Raw genomic sequence first — 13,970 nt, forward strand, 5'->3', positions numbered from 1 at the left:
GCCGCCAAGGCCGGAGCTGACTGCTTTCAACTGGCACTGTGGGAGCTTTTTAGAGGGCTTTTCCTATAACTCCTTCCCCAGTGCTGAAAATTGGAGGCGCTCAGGGCCGTGGAGCTGGAGGTCAGCCTCATTGTGTACAGAAATGAATACAGTCCTAGTGTAGATGCCACCGCTGTGAGCACAAACACCTTTATGTTCATTCATGTGGATGTTTTTTTTCTTGTTCTTGGAAGCTGCAATGTGGAAAATAGGCCTGAAGCTGACATCTCTTCTTTTTTTCTTTTCTTTTCCTTTTCACAGCAGGCTTTGTGATTGTTGCGCATTGTGTTTATTTTGTTGTCCCAAACACATGCATATATCCATTTTTTAATTTGCATATACACAAGACTTCATAAAATCTTTAAATATAAGGAGAAAACAAACGATAACAACAAAGAAGAAAATAAACTAAGCATAAGAAATGCAACATATCTATACATCAGTACCATTCAGTACCCTAATGTCAAATAAGAGGCAAAGTAAAGGACATTGTTTTCAAAATGTAAAGGATAAAAATAAACAAAGTATAATATTAAAGGCAGAACATCATCATGGCACTATTTTGCTGCTCACTTTAATGTAGACAAAATCAATCCGCTAGTGACTTTAACATCAGAGAGATCCTACTTGAGAGTAATCCTTGAGTGAATGCACAGCCCTTCTCTAGATTAAAACAGTACTGGTCCTCGTCTTCACAGTTTCTTTCATCACCTGGTAAGTTGACATTGGACTCACGCTTCCTTGCCACGTGGCCTCAGCCAATCTGAGGACAGAGGCAGCAGCTTTGTGCTGGGCCTGAACCATTTGAAAGGGCTCATCAAGCATTTATAAAGACCTGAAAAGCTCCTGCTGAGACTGTACGGTATAGGAGCAGCAGTGCATTGAGCATAGCAGCTGCATGTTCCAGAAGAAAATGTCTTCACTCATTATTTAATGCCACGGCCTTAGTAAAGGCTTCAGTTGGAGTGAATGATGGCGTTAAAACCTTTTGAGGGCTGCTGCTATTTGGATTTATTGTTGAGATATCAGTGAAACGTAATGCCATAACCTGAGAAGTTCATTGACACCATTGTGTTTTTTCACATCTCCGTGTTATTTTTACTGTGCACTATGTGCTGGAACCACTGTGTGAATCTGTGTGTGTTCCAGTAGATATGTGTGGGTATACGTTCATCTCTCCAGCAGCAGAGTAAGCCAGACGGTCAATTAGTGCTCCTGCATCTAAGTGGATTGCTGTGCTGATTGCCTCTTGTCTGCCTCACGAACCACCAGACAGAAGAACAGCAATAATGGAAAGTGTAGGTGCTGCTACTCCTTCCTCCATATTACTGTGTGGCATCAATATTAACAGGTTTTTAAATGTGCAATACAGTTCAGAGTGCCCTGACATACATACAAAGATATAGAGATGCATATATCCCATTCCAGCAGACTGATGTCTCTCACAGAGCTTCTCCTTCATGAGGTGAATATGCTCTCCAAAGTGTCCTGTTGTCTTCATTCATGTAGACGATGCTAATGGTTGGTCTTAGCACTGTTTTGAAGTGGACAGAGGTTACAGATACCAGGAATGATCTATCTGTGCTGTAAATGTATTTTAATACCTGGGTGTATTTGTGTTTCCCGCAGATAGCGACAGTGAAATCTCTAGTGGGACAGGAGACGTTTCCAAAGACTGTCCTGAGAAAATCCTGGAGTCCTGGGGAGGAATCCTCACCATATGGTACATTTTCAAAACAGATAGGAACTGTCCTGCCCTCTGTCCTGCTCTTTGTCCTGCCCTCTGTCCTCCCCTCTGTCCTGTTCTTTGTCCTCCCCTCTGTCCTGTTCTTTGTCCTCCCTTCTGTCCTGCCCTCTGGCCTCCCTTTTGTCCTTCCCTCTGTCCTCCCCTCTGTCCTGCTCTCTGTCCTATCCTGCCCTCTGTCCTCCCCTCTGTCCTACTCTCTGTCCTGTCCTGCTCTCTGTCCTGCCCTCTGTCCTGCTCTCTGTCCTGCCCTCTGTCCTGCCCTCTGTCCTGCCCTCTGTCCTGCCCTCTGTCCTGCCCTCTGTCCTGCCCTCTGTCCTCCCCTCTGTCCTCCCCTCTGTCCTGCCCTCTGTCCTGCCCTCTGTCCTGCCCTCTGTCCTGCCCTCTGTCCTGCCTGAGTTATCAGGCCTTGTTGGTTGGTCGGCCGTGGGCGATCATCGTCTCAATTACCGCTGCACTTAATCTCCATGTTTCCTTTTCTAATGTTGAGGAATGTATTCTGTCATATGCCATTAGTGATCAACATGGAAAAAACTAGAATAATAATACTGGCCTTAGCATGTACATGCGTCACCATGTCAAAGTAAGTTAACTGCTATAACACATACTTTCCTTATTTTAGCTTTTTACAACAACCAGCATTGATGCATACAGCTTTGAGTGTGGCATGATTAAGTGCATGAAAGATGTTCTGGCTTTTCATTTCATTTCACAGCCTGTTGTCTTGCCGCTGCATCAGCACAATGAAGTAAAGTAGTTTTTCACAGAATCGCTTTCATACAGCCTCAATGTGTGCATTATGAGGAGTTTCAAGCATCATTAGAAAAAGCTCACGGTGTGTTTAAAAAAAGCAAGATATCTCCTCGTGGGCAGCACTGAGGTGAATTCTATTCTCTAATACACAACAGTATTGTATTTGGTTCTGTAGTCAGTGTAGTAGTTACAGTAATCAATATGATGTTTATTGAGATAGGTGTTACTGTAATTACAACTGTAGTTAATAATGCATTCAAACTGTACTTAACAGACCACTGTACTCAATACTGAAGTTAGTACTGTAATTTCCGGGTGTTTGAGGCAGTGAACCCAGAGCTGCTTTAGTGAACATGAAGCAGAACCACAGCCGGACTATGTGAATGTACTTGCCAGCTTCCATTGTAAACATGTGTACCAGTATGAATAATTAAGTGGATGTTCAGTCAGCCCTACCTGGCCTGAGAAGTGTGGAAAAAAACAAACGTAAATGCATTTTGGCATAATTGTACAATACTGATGAACTACTTTTGTTATTAAGACAAAGTATTATTCCAGTTAGTGCAACATGAATTCAGGGTAACAGCCGTATAACTCTGCACTTGATTGGTCTTCAAACTGCCAGTGCACACAAAAAAGAGTTATCAAATCTGTCAAGCTGCACAAGGATTGCACATTAATATTTAAAGTGGCTGAATTGAATTAAGTGAGATTATGAAATAATGGATTACCTCTGCGTGTTGTGTATCAGGCATGGGAACCTGTCCACTCGACCAAAGGGTTTGCCCTCGTTGGTTCGTAGCGGCATTCCCGAGCCACTCAGAGCTGAAGTCTGGCAGCTGCTGGCTGGTTGCCACGACAACCACGACCTGCTTGAGCACTACCGCATCCTCATCACTAAGGTAAAAACACACACACACACACACACACACACACACACACACACACAACAAGGAGGGACAATTGCATTTCTTTTTTTTGTAGACTGAAACACACAACTTCAATTTCAAACTTTTTTCAAAAACTGAAATTTATTTGAGGTCTGACACACCAACATGCTGTTATTGGTTTTCATTGGATTTCATGTATCAACATTAACTAGAAAAAGGCCTCGGAACCAAAGTCTGGAGTTTCTTTGACTTAAAAGGTTGTGTAGTTCTTTTGTGCTGTATTCATGACTTAAAATATGGAAAAAAGTGTTCACACAGGTACTTTGTTTACATTAAATTAGATTAAGTTGTTTGCCTTTAGAGCTATGAATGTTTAGCATACAAACAGCGGTGACATTTAAATGCTTGTGGTGCTGACTCGGGACTATAACAGCTCACGTTGGCCCTGTAGCCTCCCAGAGAGCTTGCAATAATTCAAATAGAATTGTAGGACTTCTAGTATTAAACTGTTCTTCAGACTTTGTTCACATATAACCTTACTTGGTGCAGTTTGAGCTTTTGGTCGGTTGAGTTTAAGGTGCGCATCAAACTCTGGTCCATCGACACCGCCTGAAAATTGGATTTGGATCTGCTGACTAATTTCGCTTTCATTGTACAGTTCGTTTGTTTCAAATGATCAGGACCAATGGATCACAAAGACTCATTGTTACCTCTAAGTTCTGGTCCAGTTTATGTTTACAAATACAAGCATAAAGTCATACTACTGACAGATATTGTAACTCGCAATTGGACAGTTTTGGCAACTGTCATCCTGCCGTATAAATGCGACACGCCACATACCTGTAGGTCAGTTTGCAATTCACAAGTCTTTTTTGTTCAACAGGAAGTATTAGTTTGCAAGTCTTTTTTGTTCAACAGGAAGTATTAGTTTGCAATCACGAGTTATCACAAATATACTTTTAATGTCATGCAATCTGTATTAATCTTTTTTTCAACTAAAGCTGGCATTGCTAAACTAAGTTTCTATGGTTATCAATGAAAGTAAAACTATTTTTTTCAAATGTGATCGAGCAGTTGTGCAAAGCAGGTCTGTGGCGTGTCTTTGTGAGATGTTTGTAAACCAGTTGGTGGTGTGACAAAGCCCCACTGGACCACACTGCAGCAGCAGCAGGAGGGGACATAAACATGCAAAGCAGACAGAGATCTACGCTTTAATGGATAATGCAATAGGCTTTTTTCTTTGACGCTCAGAAGCGGGTGAAACTACTGGCCTCGATCAATATGTTTGGAGAAAGAGAGGTGGGAGATGGAAAGAAGACAAATGTGGAGAGGGAAGAATGTGGACCCATAAATATGAGAATGTACTCACTGGGGAAGAATTGGAGAAAAGGAATGTGTGTAAACGTCAAGAGTGCTGGCCGATTTCTATCTGTCCTGAGTCGCATATCTTAAGTTGTTTGTCACCTACTGAGTAAGTTTCTCTCTTTGTCTTTCTCGGTGCTTCAGTTTCTGTCACCATCTTTATCTGTTAAATTGGAACCGTTTTTCTTTTGCTCTTTATGTCACATTTCTCTGCCTGGCTCTCTTTGTCCTTCTGCCCCCACCCCTTCTCTCTTTCGCTCTCCTTAAATTAGACCAAGCTTCTGTAGTTCAGCGCATTTATTCTCATTCTATTGGCTGGGCCATGCCCACAGCCTCTGTCTTTCTGGAGTAGTGATGGTATTGATAGGCGGGTGGCCGGGCTATTAATAGCTGCACCAAATGAATGGAACTGAGGGAAGATGGAGGAGGGAGGAAAAGAGGGAAGAGAGGCAAATGACAGCAACGGTGAGGGCGATGTGGAGCTTATTAATATCTGTTGTCCGGGCTCAGTGGCGACGTTAATGCTGATTGAATTCTAAGTTATTGGACTGTCATCCTTATGGAAAGGGTATTGGTATTGTAAATCAGCACTGTTCAGGCTTTGCGTTAGAGACTCACAGCCGATGGGTGTTAAACCAAGTGTAGTTTCTAGTCCTAAATCTAAATCACCAACACATTATTGTGTTTCACTTGGTGATTTAACACATTTTATTTTTGAGATTTATAATAACAAAACACAATATCCAACCATCACATGTGCACACAGACTTACCCCCTTACCATAATTATGGTTAGGTAGTTTAATCTAATTTACATGGAATGCCACCTGGTCTGTTTTGCATGGAGATACTTTAAGGTGAGATTCTGCCTGCTCATAATGTGCAGCATACAGATGATGAATGACTATATTAGTTTATTTAATTCCGTATCTGGACACGGAGGGGCCAAAAGGACTCCTAAATCACATTGTGAGCCTCCAACTTGATCTTGTCACCTCGAGGAGGTCGTTCCCAAGGTGAGCACCCCTGGGTTAGACTAACTCACTGAGCATTTAGCAGCGTGTGGCCCGTGGCCGACGAGCTTGATATCACAAATAGCAAGTGTCATGGTCAGTGTTGTACTGCTCTCATTTACAGTCATCACACACATAATCACAAATACACACTCTGTCACACCCACTATGGCCTTAGGGCATCTGAGACATTCACAAATAACTTTTTTCTCGGCTAGCGCAGCACTGTGTGTTCGGGGTCAGGGTGTGGGGGTCGCTAGTGACATTTGAACAACCTTTTCTTCACCCTGGAGCCGAACAAGCCCAAGGTGTGCTGCCTTGCTTGAACCAACAGCTTAAAAAAGCTCGGCCAGCTATTTCCAGGCCTGCCTTTCCAAAGACCAATCTCACTCACAGCACAGACGGTGTGTTAACAGAGGTCAGCCTTTTCTCCATAGGTCATCAGAGGCCTAGAACAGCGGTTTCGCCACCGCAGGCCATAAGGTGCCTATACTGTATGAAACTGAAGGTCCCACAAGGAGATTGTTTCTCAAAGGGAATTGATTTTGTTTCTTTGCTTTTGTACAATCTCTCACCCCTTTCTCCCTGGCTAGATTTGCTTTTTTTTAAATTATAAACACTGGCTTTCATATATCGTATATTTCGTATAAATACTGATGGATTTAGATGGAGGTGTACATGGTTAAATGTACTTTCAGGAATTGATAAATGGAATTAGAAAGCATATTTCTACATAAATCCTTGATGTTATTAATTACAGTCCAGTTTTAGAAGAGTTTATAGATGGATATGATATTGTGCCTTCGCTGTCTTTTGTTTGGGTACTGTGTTGTGTCTGTGCAAAGGCCCCAACCCCTGCCCTCCATCTTATTGCTTACTTGGATGCATTTTGACTGCTGTATGATTACTTTTGAAAGAGAAATTATATTTCAAAATACAGAGATAATTGTATAGTGACATTTTTTTCAAAGGTTAACTTTTTTTAGCTTTAAAAAAATGTATGTATCTATTGTTTTCCATTTCCTTCCTGAACTTTGCTGGAATTCCCACCCGTGACTAGAACCAGCTTACTTTAATTCTTTACACAGCATGTAATGAAATCGAAGAGCAAATTAGACCACAGCTGTGAAGTGCTTTGCATCTTGATGTTGAACCATATTGAGGCCTGGCGCCAGCTTAGCGATGACATTTAACGTTGGTGTACAATCAAAGGTAGAATCAGCCATACAACCAGGCTGGAATAATACTACACCCACGCCTGATAACCCACATACAGATACATGGAGTACAATGTACATAAGATAGGCTGCCATGGTAACTGCCAGGGTCTATGGACTTCTCTCTGCTTGAAGTTGTTTCCATGACAATTATGTGTCTCCTTTCATCTTTGTCTTTTAACCTCTGCCTGAGTTCATTAAGTACTTGATATTTGGATAATTGGAAACTGGGTAGGTGGTCAGCTACTTAGTAATACACACTTGTTCAACCTTCCTTCAACCACTGCAGTCACAATATTGTACAGTATGTGTACTTGTGCAAGTAATAATTAAAATTGTATATAAAGAGCAAGCGACTCTACAGTCTAGTGAGATGGAGAGGTGTTTGGGATTGAGTATGAATGCGCAAAGTATATTGGAACTCGCAGGCCCCGTTCTTAATGTTCTATGAATAGTGCTTTTTCTCTATAGAATATAGTCACTGAAAATCACATTGTCTCAACTAATGACAGCACACACAACCAATTGTATGCCTTTTCTGATACATTATTGGGATTGCTTTTTGTTTTTTGATGGTGTACACTGGATGTCCGCATGTTCTGTTTATTGCTGTTGAAGGACGAAACTCCAACTTTGGAGTTTTAATCTTGATGTTTTTACCTTTTTACAGACCTCACGGACCTCAGAAATCCATAAGTGTAGTCAAGAAACATGTAGTGGGATCAAAGTTAAACACCAAGTTGTTTTTCTTAGGTCTTCAAACTGACATTCTTGAGATACAAAGTGTTCACCCCTTGCTGAAAACACATTATGCATGCATGCACAGACACTCATCGTGCACATTCATAAACATAATTCCTCTGGCTTAGTTGTGTGCCCTGCCACTAGTTTGAGGTCTCCCACCAGTCATATATGGAAAAAAAAGATCCCCTTGAGTAAAGTATTGTCAATCAAAGCCTCTCACACACACACGCATACACACGCACACACACACACACACACACACACACACACACACACACACACACACACACACACACACACTGGCCCACCCTGCTTCATAGTATCTGTAGGGAACAGCTGCATTGCATGGCCACAACACCGCTTCCATCCTCCCCTCCTTACAATATAGGTCTATTCACAGCACCCCTCGCATCCCTACTCTCTGTGAGTATCTTTATAATGCAGCCCTCCAGCTCCCATTCACATATGCATAGCAGGATTTATCTAAACAGTTTAGATAAACATAATATCAAGTACAAATTGCTTATAAGACAGGATTTAGGAATGATTTTGAGTATTTATGGCCTGCATGTATGCTTTTCATAAAATGTCTTGCTATGATGTAAATTATCATACAATACCAAAAAAAGAAAGAAAGGTGTTTGTTGTAGCTGCAACTGTGGGGCTATACACTAGTTGGTGTATCCACTGTGTCTGTGTTAGCATAGCCTCCTAGCTATGCTGACACTGATATGACAGCTCGGATTAAGGAGATCTAGCCTGCAGTGTCTTCTCTGGTCACAACACGTCTCTCTCAGTCCTCATACTGACTGTAGCCTCACAGCTAAAGTAGTGCTCTACTTCTTCCTCCTGTTCACTGCAGAGTAACACTCACTTGTCATTATTACATTTCAGCTTTATCCACAAAGAATATATGTAATGTGACTTATTTGCAGTTCAAGCACGGAAAAGCTTAAAGAAGAGACTTAATCAATAACATAGTACTGCATACATTAGTGACACATACATAATACAGGACAACAGGCCACTATGAGAATGATTGTCTGTGGGTTGCTCACAATTCAAATGCAAAATTCAGCCATGACCTGCATTTTATTCAATGGCATTTTATTCAAAATGTATCATTATTCTTCTTTGACGAAAAAAAAAAGTAGATAAAGGCACTTAGATTTATTGTTTACATTCAAGCTTTATCTTACAGATGCACATTACAGCCTGACCTATATGGTACAAGGACAATGGCTGCTCCAGAATAATCAGTATAAGTATCTTAACCTGGGCGGTCAGACAGGTCTCCACCTACATGTGGTGTGAGGTTAGATGAAGATGATGGATGGTGATTTCTGGAGGCAGCATGTCTGTCTTTGACCTTTAGCGTCTCTTTAGAATTAACTGCAGCAATCTCGGTGTATGCAGTCTACGTTGTGACATTGTACTGGAGGTGAATATGGTATATATAGATTTAGTTATTAAGGGTGTTCCGCATAAATTGGTGTCATATGATAATGGTTACTAGCTAGCAATTTATATTTGACATTCATACATTTTCAGTAATAGAATGTGGTCTCATAACTATTAAATATTATATAAATACTGGCTTCTGCCTGCTAAGCTGGTTTAGTGTTGGTCAGTTGATGACGCTTGCTAAATGTTTGTATCCGGGCAGTGAACCGGCTCTGAAGCAGGCTTTGGTTGAATTCAGGTAATCCATCCATGTGGAGAAAAAAAAAAAAGGCATAGCGCATTAGAAGGCCATGACTTTATGTTATTGATCATAGTACATTAGGCCTCAGCCGCGTAGACACTACTTGTATCTATATTCTCAGTACCCCAGATTGTGTCAGGAATAAGGTAACATTGACCAAAACCAAAGTACCAAAAGTTGGCGTTCTTGCAAAAACACAGATTGTGAATGATCAAAACACAAGAAGAAGTGGAAAGCTCTGCATCTCCCTGCTAAGATCTGAAGAATATTTGTGTATTTGTACTTTGCATCTTATCGTTTTAGTCTGATCACACAAAGTTTTTAGGTTTGTCTTCAAGGAAGTTAAATCTCCGATGAATACTGGACAGACTTCAGACACATGTTGGCAAACGTCCTACAAGTGTTTCGATAAACATTAGCATTGGTGTGACGGTATACTTCCCCATGTCAATTAGATCATTCAACAATTACTCATGATATAAAAAGACAGTCATCTGGAGTCATCTGTCTTTTCTCTTTCTTTTCTGCTTTTCTGTAAGTTTCAATGCAGGAATCTGTGCAGGTCTTGCACAGACACTGACCAGGGCTTACAATACTGACTACTATAAGCAATGACATGCTACAGATGCCTTGGATTGTCGTTTTTGTGTTATGTGTGAAGTTGGTCATTTTTTTTGTTTTATTGATTGAGCACTATGCGATTCTCGCTCTATAACGGTGCTGCATATCTAAACTTACTCACTGAATTACTTACCATATTCTGGTCAAATGTCCTTGGGCAAGTTGGTGAACCTCCTACGTCCTTACTCTCCGTACTGTAAGTTGCCGTGGATCATGTTGATGCCAACACATTGCTGTTGAGACTGGATTCAGCAGGAGCCCGCGGCTGGAGGAGGGTGAGATGCTGGGAAGCAGTGAAAGGTGAATCAGCCTCCACCTTTGTTTCCAAGTGGCCCCGCTGGCTTTGTTTTGGAGCAGAATGAATTATTAACGGTGGCCTTCTGGTCGTGTTTTTTATCAGTGTCCACCTCCAAAGGTAAAGAGCACTGTGCTGAGTGATCTCCATTGACTGGCTCCTTCCACAATGACAGCAGAACAGTCAAAATGAACTTTTTGTTAGTCTTCACTTTGTCCGTCTTTATTTTTAGCTTTCCTTCTTTTCGGTCTCCCCTCTCCATTTTTCCATTGCACTGTTTCTCTTGAATAACCAAATTAACCAACAGGGATGCTGAAGAATATATGCTCTCCATGACAATTAAAGAACACTCCTTCTGCATGGCAGACTATCTTGCACTCCAGTTCACAATCACATTGTAGGAAACGCACTGATTCAAACCGTAAAGGCATATTACACTTCACTGAAGTTGAATAGTCTCTGATTTTAACCTTTCAGACGAGCCCGTGAAGATCCAAAACAATCCAAACAAAGCAATACAGCAACTGGATGTTGAAGGAAAGACCATCACCTGGCAAACAAACATTGCCACACTAACATTAAGCATTAAGTAGGCGTAAGTAAGTTAACTTAAGTTACTTTCCAATTTATATTAGCTAATGTCAAATAGCAACATGCCAGGTGCCTGTATAATTTTCACATCAAGGATGTAACCTTTCATCCAGTCAATGTATCCCTTTGTGTGGGCCCATGTTTGATTGTTTCAACACTTAGCTGGTTGTGCACAATTTAATGTGATTGGTTGAAAATGGAGGAGGATCTGATTGGCTCTGGATAATTTCCTGTTGAAAGAAATGCATTTGTGCATATTGGGAGAGTCTTAAAATGCAGTGAAGTGCACACAAGGCTTTCTATTACATTTATGCAAAACAAGAAATACATATATGCAAATCAAAAACATATTTGAATCTTATTTAGAATATTTGCGGTGTGTTTATATTATCCATCATAACTATTTTTTTTAATTGAATGTTCGAAAACTTAAATAATAACTTATTATTCCACAAATTGTAATAACACAAATGTGTATTGATTGCTTAATTTTATTGTTCACAAACTGAAAAAAACATGAACACAGTTCAAATCTAAAGTTTGACTATACAATAACATTTTCAACATTTTTTGTCCAATTGACCAAATCCCTTTTTATTTTATTCATCTTTTAATAGGCCTTCATTTAACGTTTCAGATATGTAAGTCTGGCTATCGAGCAAGTACAACATCTCAACTACTGGCCTGGATGGATTTCTTTGTCACTTGCCCAAAAAAACTTCATGTCAAGCCCGGTCCTTGTTCTGATGACACATTTGGTTTTGCTCTGATTGTTTAATATGTAACTTTCTGGGTGGATTTGACCAAGCGCTTTTCTGGACTTTAGTTCTGTCCAACTAGACACATCGGTGAATAGCTCCATCTGTTCCTTTGTCCATCTGCAGTTAACAGTATTAGTTTACTTTGCAGGTTGTCTATATATTTCCATGAAGAATTTCATTATTGTCCTGTTTGCTCCTTTCAAACATTTAGTTTTTCCAACAAATTAAACCACTATATTCTTGCTGGAAGAAGCCAGGTGCTGTGTTGTTTTCCAAAATAGCTATTTTCCATCCAACTTGCAGGCAGCCACGCCTCGTTACTTCTCATGGCTCTAATAGCTAAAAAAAACCCTACAAAAACGATAATGGAAGCAAAGTTGCTCTAGATATTCTTTTTACAAGATCATCCTGCACAGCCACGATGCTTGACAGTTTCTGTCCATCCGCCATTCTGCTTAGCCAATTTACTGTCACTTGATCCTCTTTATCATCTGCCGCCATAGGATGCTCCCAACTGGCTGAAATGCCAGGCAACTGTAACTAAGGGGCAGGCATAACTGTGCTCAGCTGTTTGTTATATAAAGAATAAATAAAGTACCCAGAAGAACCTGGACCCTGGCTGGATAAGGGAGTGGACTCATTTTACTAGAGTTAGCTGCCTAAGATGTTTCATGGATTTATGGAGGTTGAGTGTCATCCTGTATTTATGAACATTATATTCTAATGTATTTAAGAAAGTGGCAAGCTAAGGCTGATGACCACTGACACTAACGGGCATGTGACGTATAAAGACATCATGAGATGTATATTTACTACTTTTTGGTTGATATATATATTTCAATGCTTTGTTTAATGTTTTTGAAAATAATATTTTTTATAAACATACTTGGGATAGCTAGATATATGAGACGGTAGATTAAGTGTGACTTAAACAGGGAAGGAAGGAAAGAAAAGGAGGGGGCTAGGGGGACTCTAGTTAATAGAAAACAGAGTGTGAAAGATAAGTAATATGCAAATAGGAAATGTATCCAAATTTACCCCTGGGAAAAAGCCAGTGTGAGAGACAGAATAATGTGGCAGAGAGCCTCAGGTGCAGCTGGGATGGGAGGAGGCGGGGCAATGAGCGAGACGCTGAGAGAGAGCGAGAAAGAGGGAGGGTTTGTGTGTGTGTGTGTGTGTGTGTGTGTGTGTGTGTGTGTGTGTGTGTGTGTGTGTGTGTGTGTGTGTGTGAGTTTGTGTGTACGGAAAGAGAGAGAGGTTGAGTGTGCAAGCTAGAGAGATTGTGTGGAGAGGGAGGGTGGGAAGTGTAAGCCAGTCACAGCATCTCTCCTTCTCACTGCACCAGGGCTGAGGGACTCTTCGTCCCCTCGCTTCCCTCGCTGCAGATTTAACTCATTTCCATCAGCGCAGTCATCTTTTTCTTTTTTTTTCTTGCTTTTTACTTGCTGCTTTTGACAGATGCATTGCATTCATCCCAACTGTATTCCAGGATCTAAGGATTTCTTTATTAAAAACGCGGGTTGTATGCTTTAACAGAATTAGGGGGACGTTTGCAGAGGACAGTGCTTGAAATTGGGACTCCGACTGGGACTTGATTTTTTTGTTATGCTGCTAGAGTGGATTCCCTTTTTGTTGTGCTGCCAGTGATTTGTTCAGGGTGAGAGAAATACTGAGAGAGGAGTTGTAGGACCCCATACCTCTACAACTAAACAGAGCGCATACTTCAAAGGACTAAAGCAAGTTAGAAAATCCTATGGTTGCATTAATCACTTGAGGAGAAGGTGCTAAGCCTCCCCTGCCAATGCTTCCGAATGTCACAAGAAAAATACAAGTAACACGTGTATGGGATAAATAGGTGGATTGCGGATTGATCCCCACACCGCAAGTGTCTGCCACAGGATTGCTGAGGAGTCGAAGCGAGAGGAGCGCTGAGCTATTCAGCTGGCCTCTCATTACTCCTGGAGAGTCCTTCCACATACCTGCATGGGAGTCTTTCATTCAGCACTTTCATCAGCTGCTGGACTTTTTCATTTGTTTGTCTTTTTTGACTTGTCCAGAACACTGAGAGGCAAGTTTTCACATTTGGATTCAAACTTAAAATCATTTAAATAGCAAAACTCTTCCAGACATATTCCGGCGATTGGTTTCTACCTCATTCTGTCAGGGATGCCTCGTAAACACATTTTCCCCCCAGCGCCGTGTGTGCTGAGAGAACTGTGACATTATCTCCTGCGGA

The 13,970-nt window shown here is 41.1% G+C and overlaps 1 protein-coding gene across 5 annotated transcripts in view; it reads left to right on the forward strand.

Annotated features, from left to right (window-relative positions):
- rabgap1l (RAB GTPase activating protein 1-like) overlaps nt 1-13,970 on the forward strand; it is a 98,271-nt gene that overhangs the window by 19,640 nt on the left and 64,661 nt on the right. For 4 of the 5 annotated variants that reach the window (XM_034530451.1, XM_034530453.1, XM_034530454.1 and 1 more), the window contains 2 exons: nt 1,669-1,762; nt 3,288-3,438. In XM_034530451.1, the coding sequence (XP_034386342.1) occupies nt 1,669-1,762; nt 3,288-3,438 (245 nt within the window). Of the gene's footprint in view, nt 1-1,668; nt 1,763-3,287; nt 3,439-13,970 lie in introns of those variants that run through there. The other variant, XM_034530456.1, reaches the window with a different exon arrangement.

The sequence above is a fragment of the Cyclopterus lumpus genome, chromosome 4 (genome assembly GCF_009769545.1).
Source record: "Cyclopterus lumpus isolate fCycLum1 chromosome 4, fCycLum1.pri, whole genome shotgun sequence".
NCBI lineage: Eukaryota > Metazoa > Chordata > Actinopteri > Perciformes > Cyclopteridae > Cyclopterus > Cyclopterus lumpus.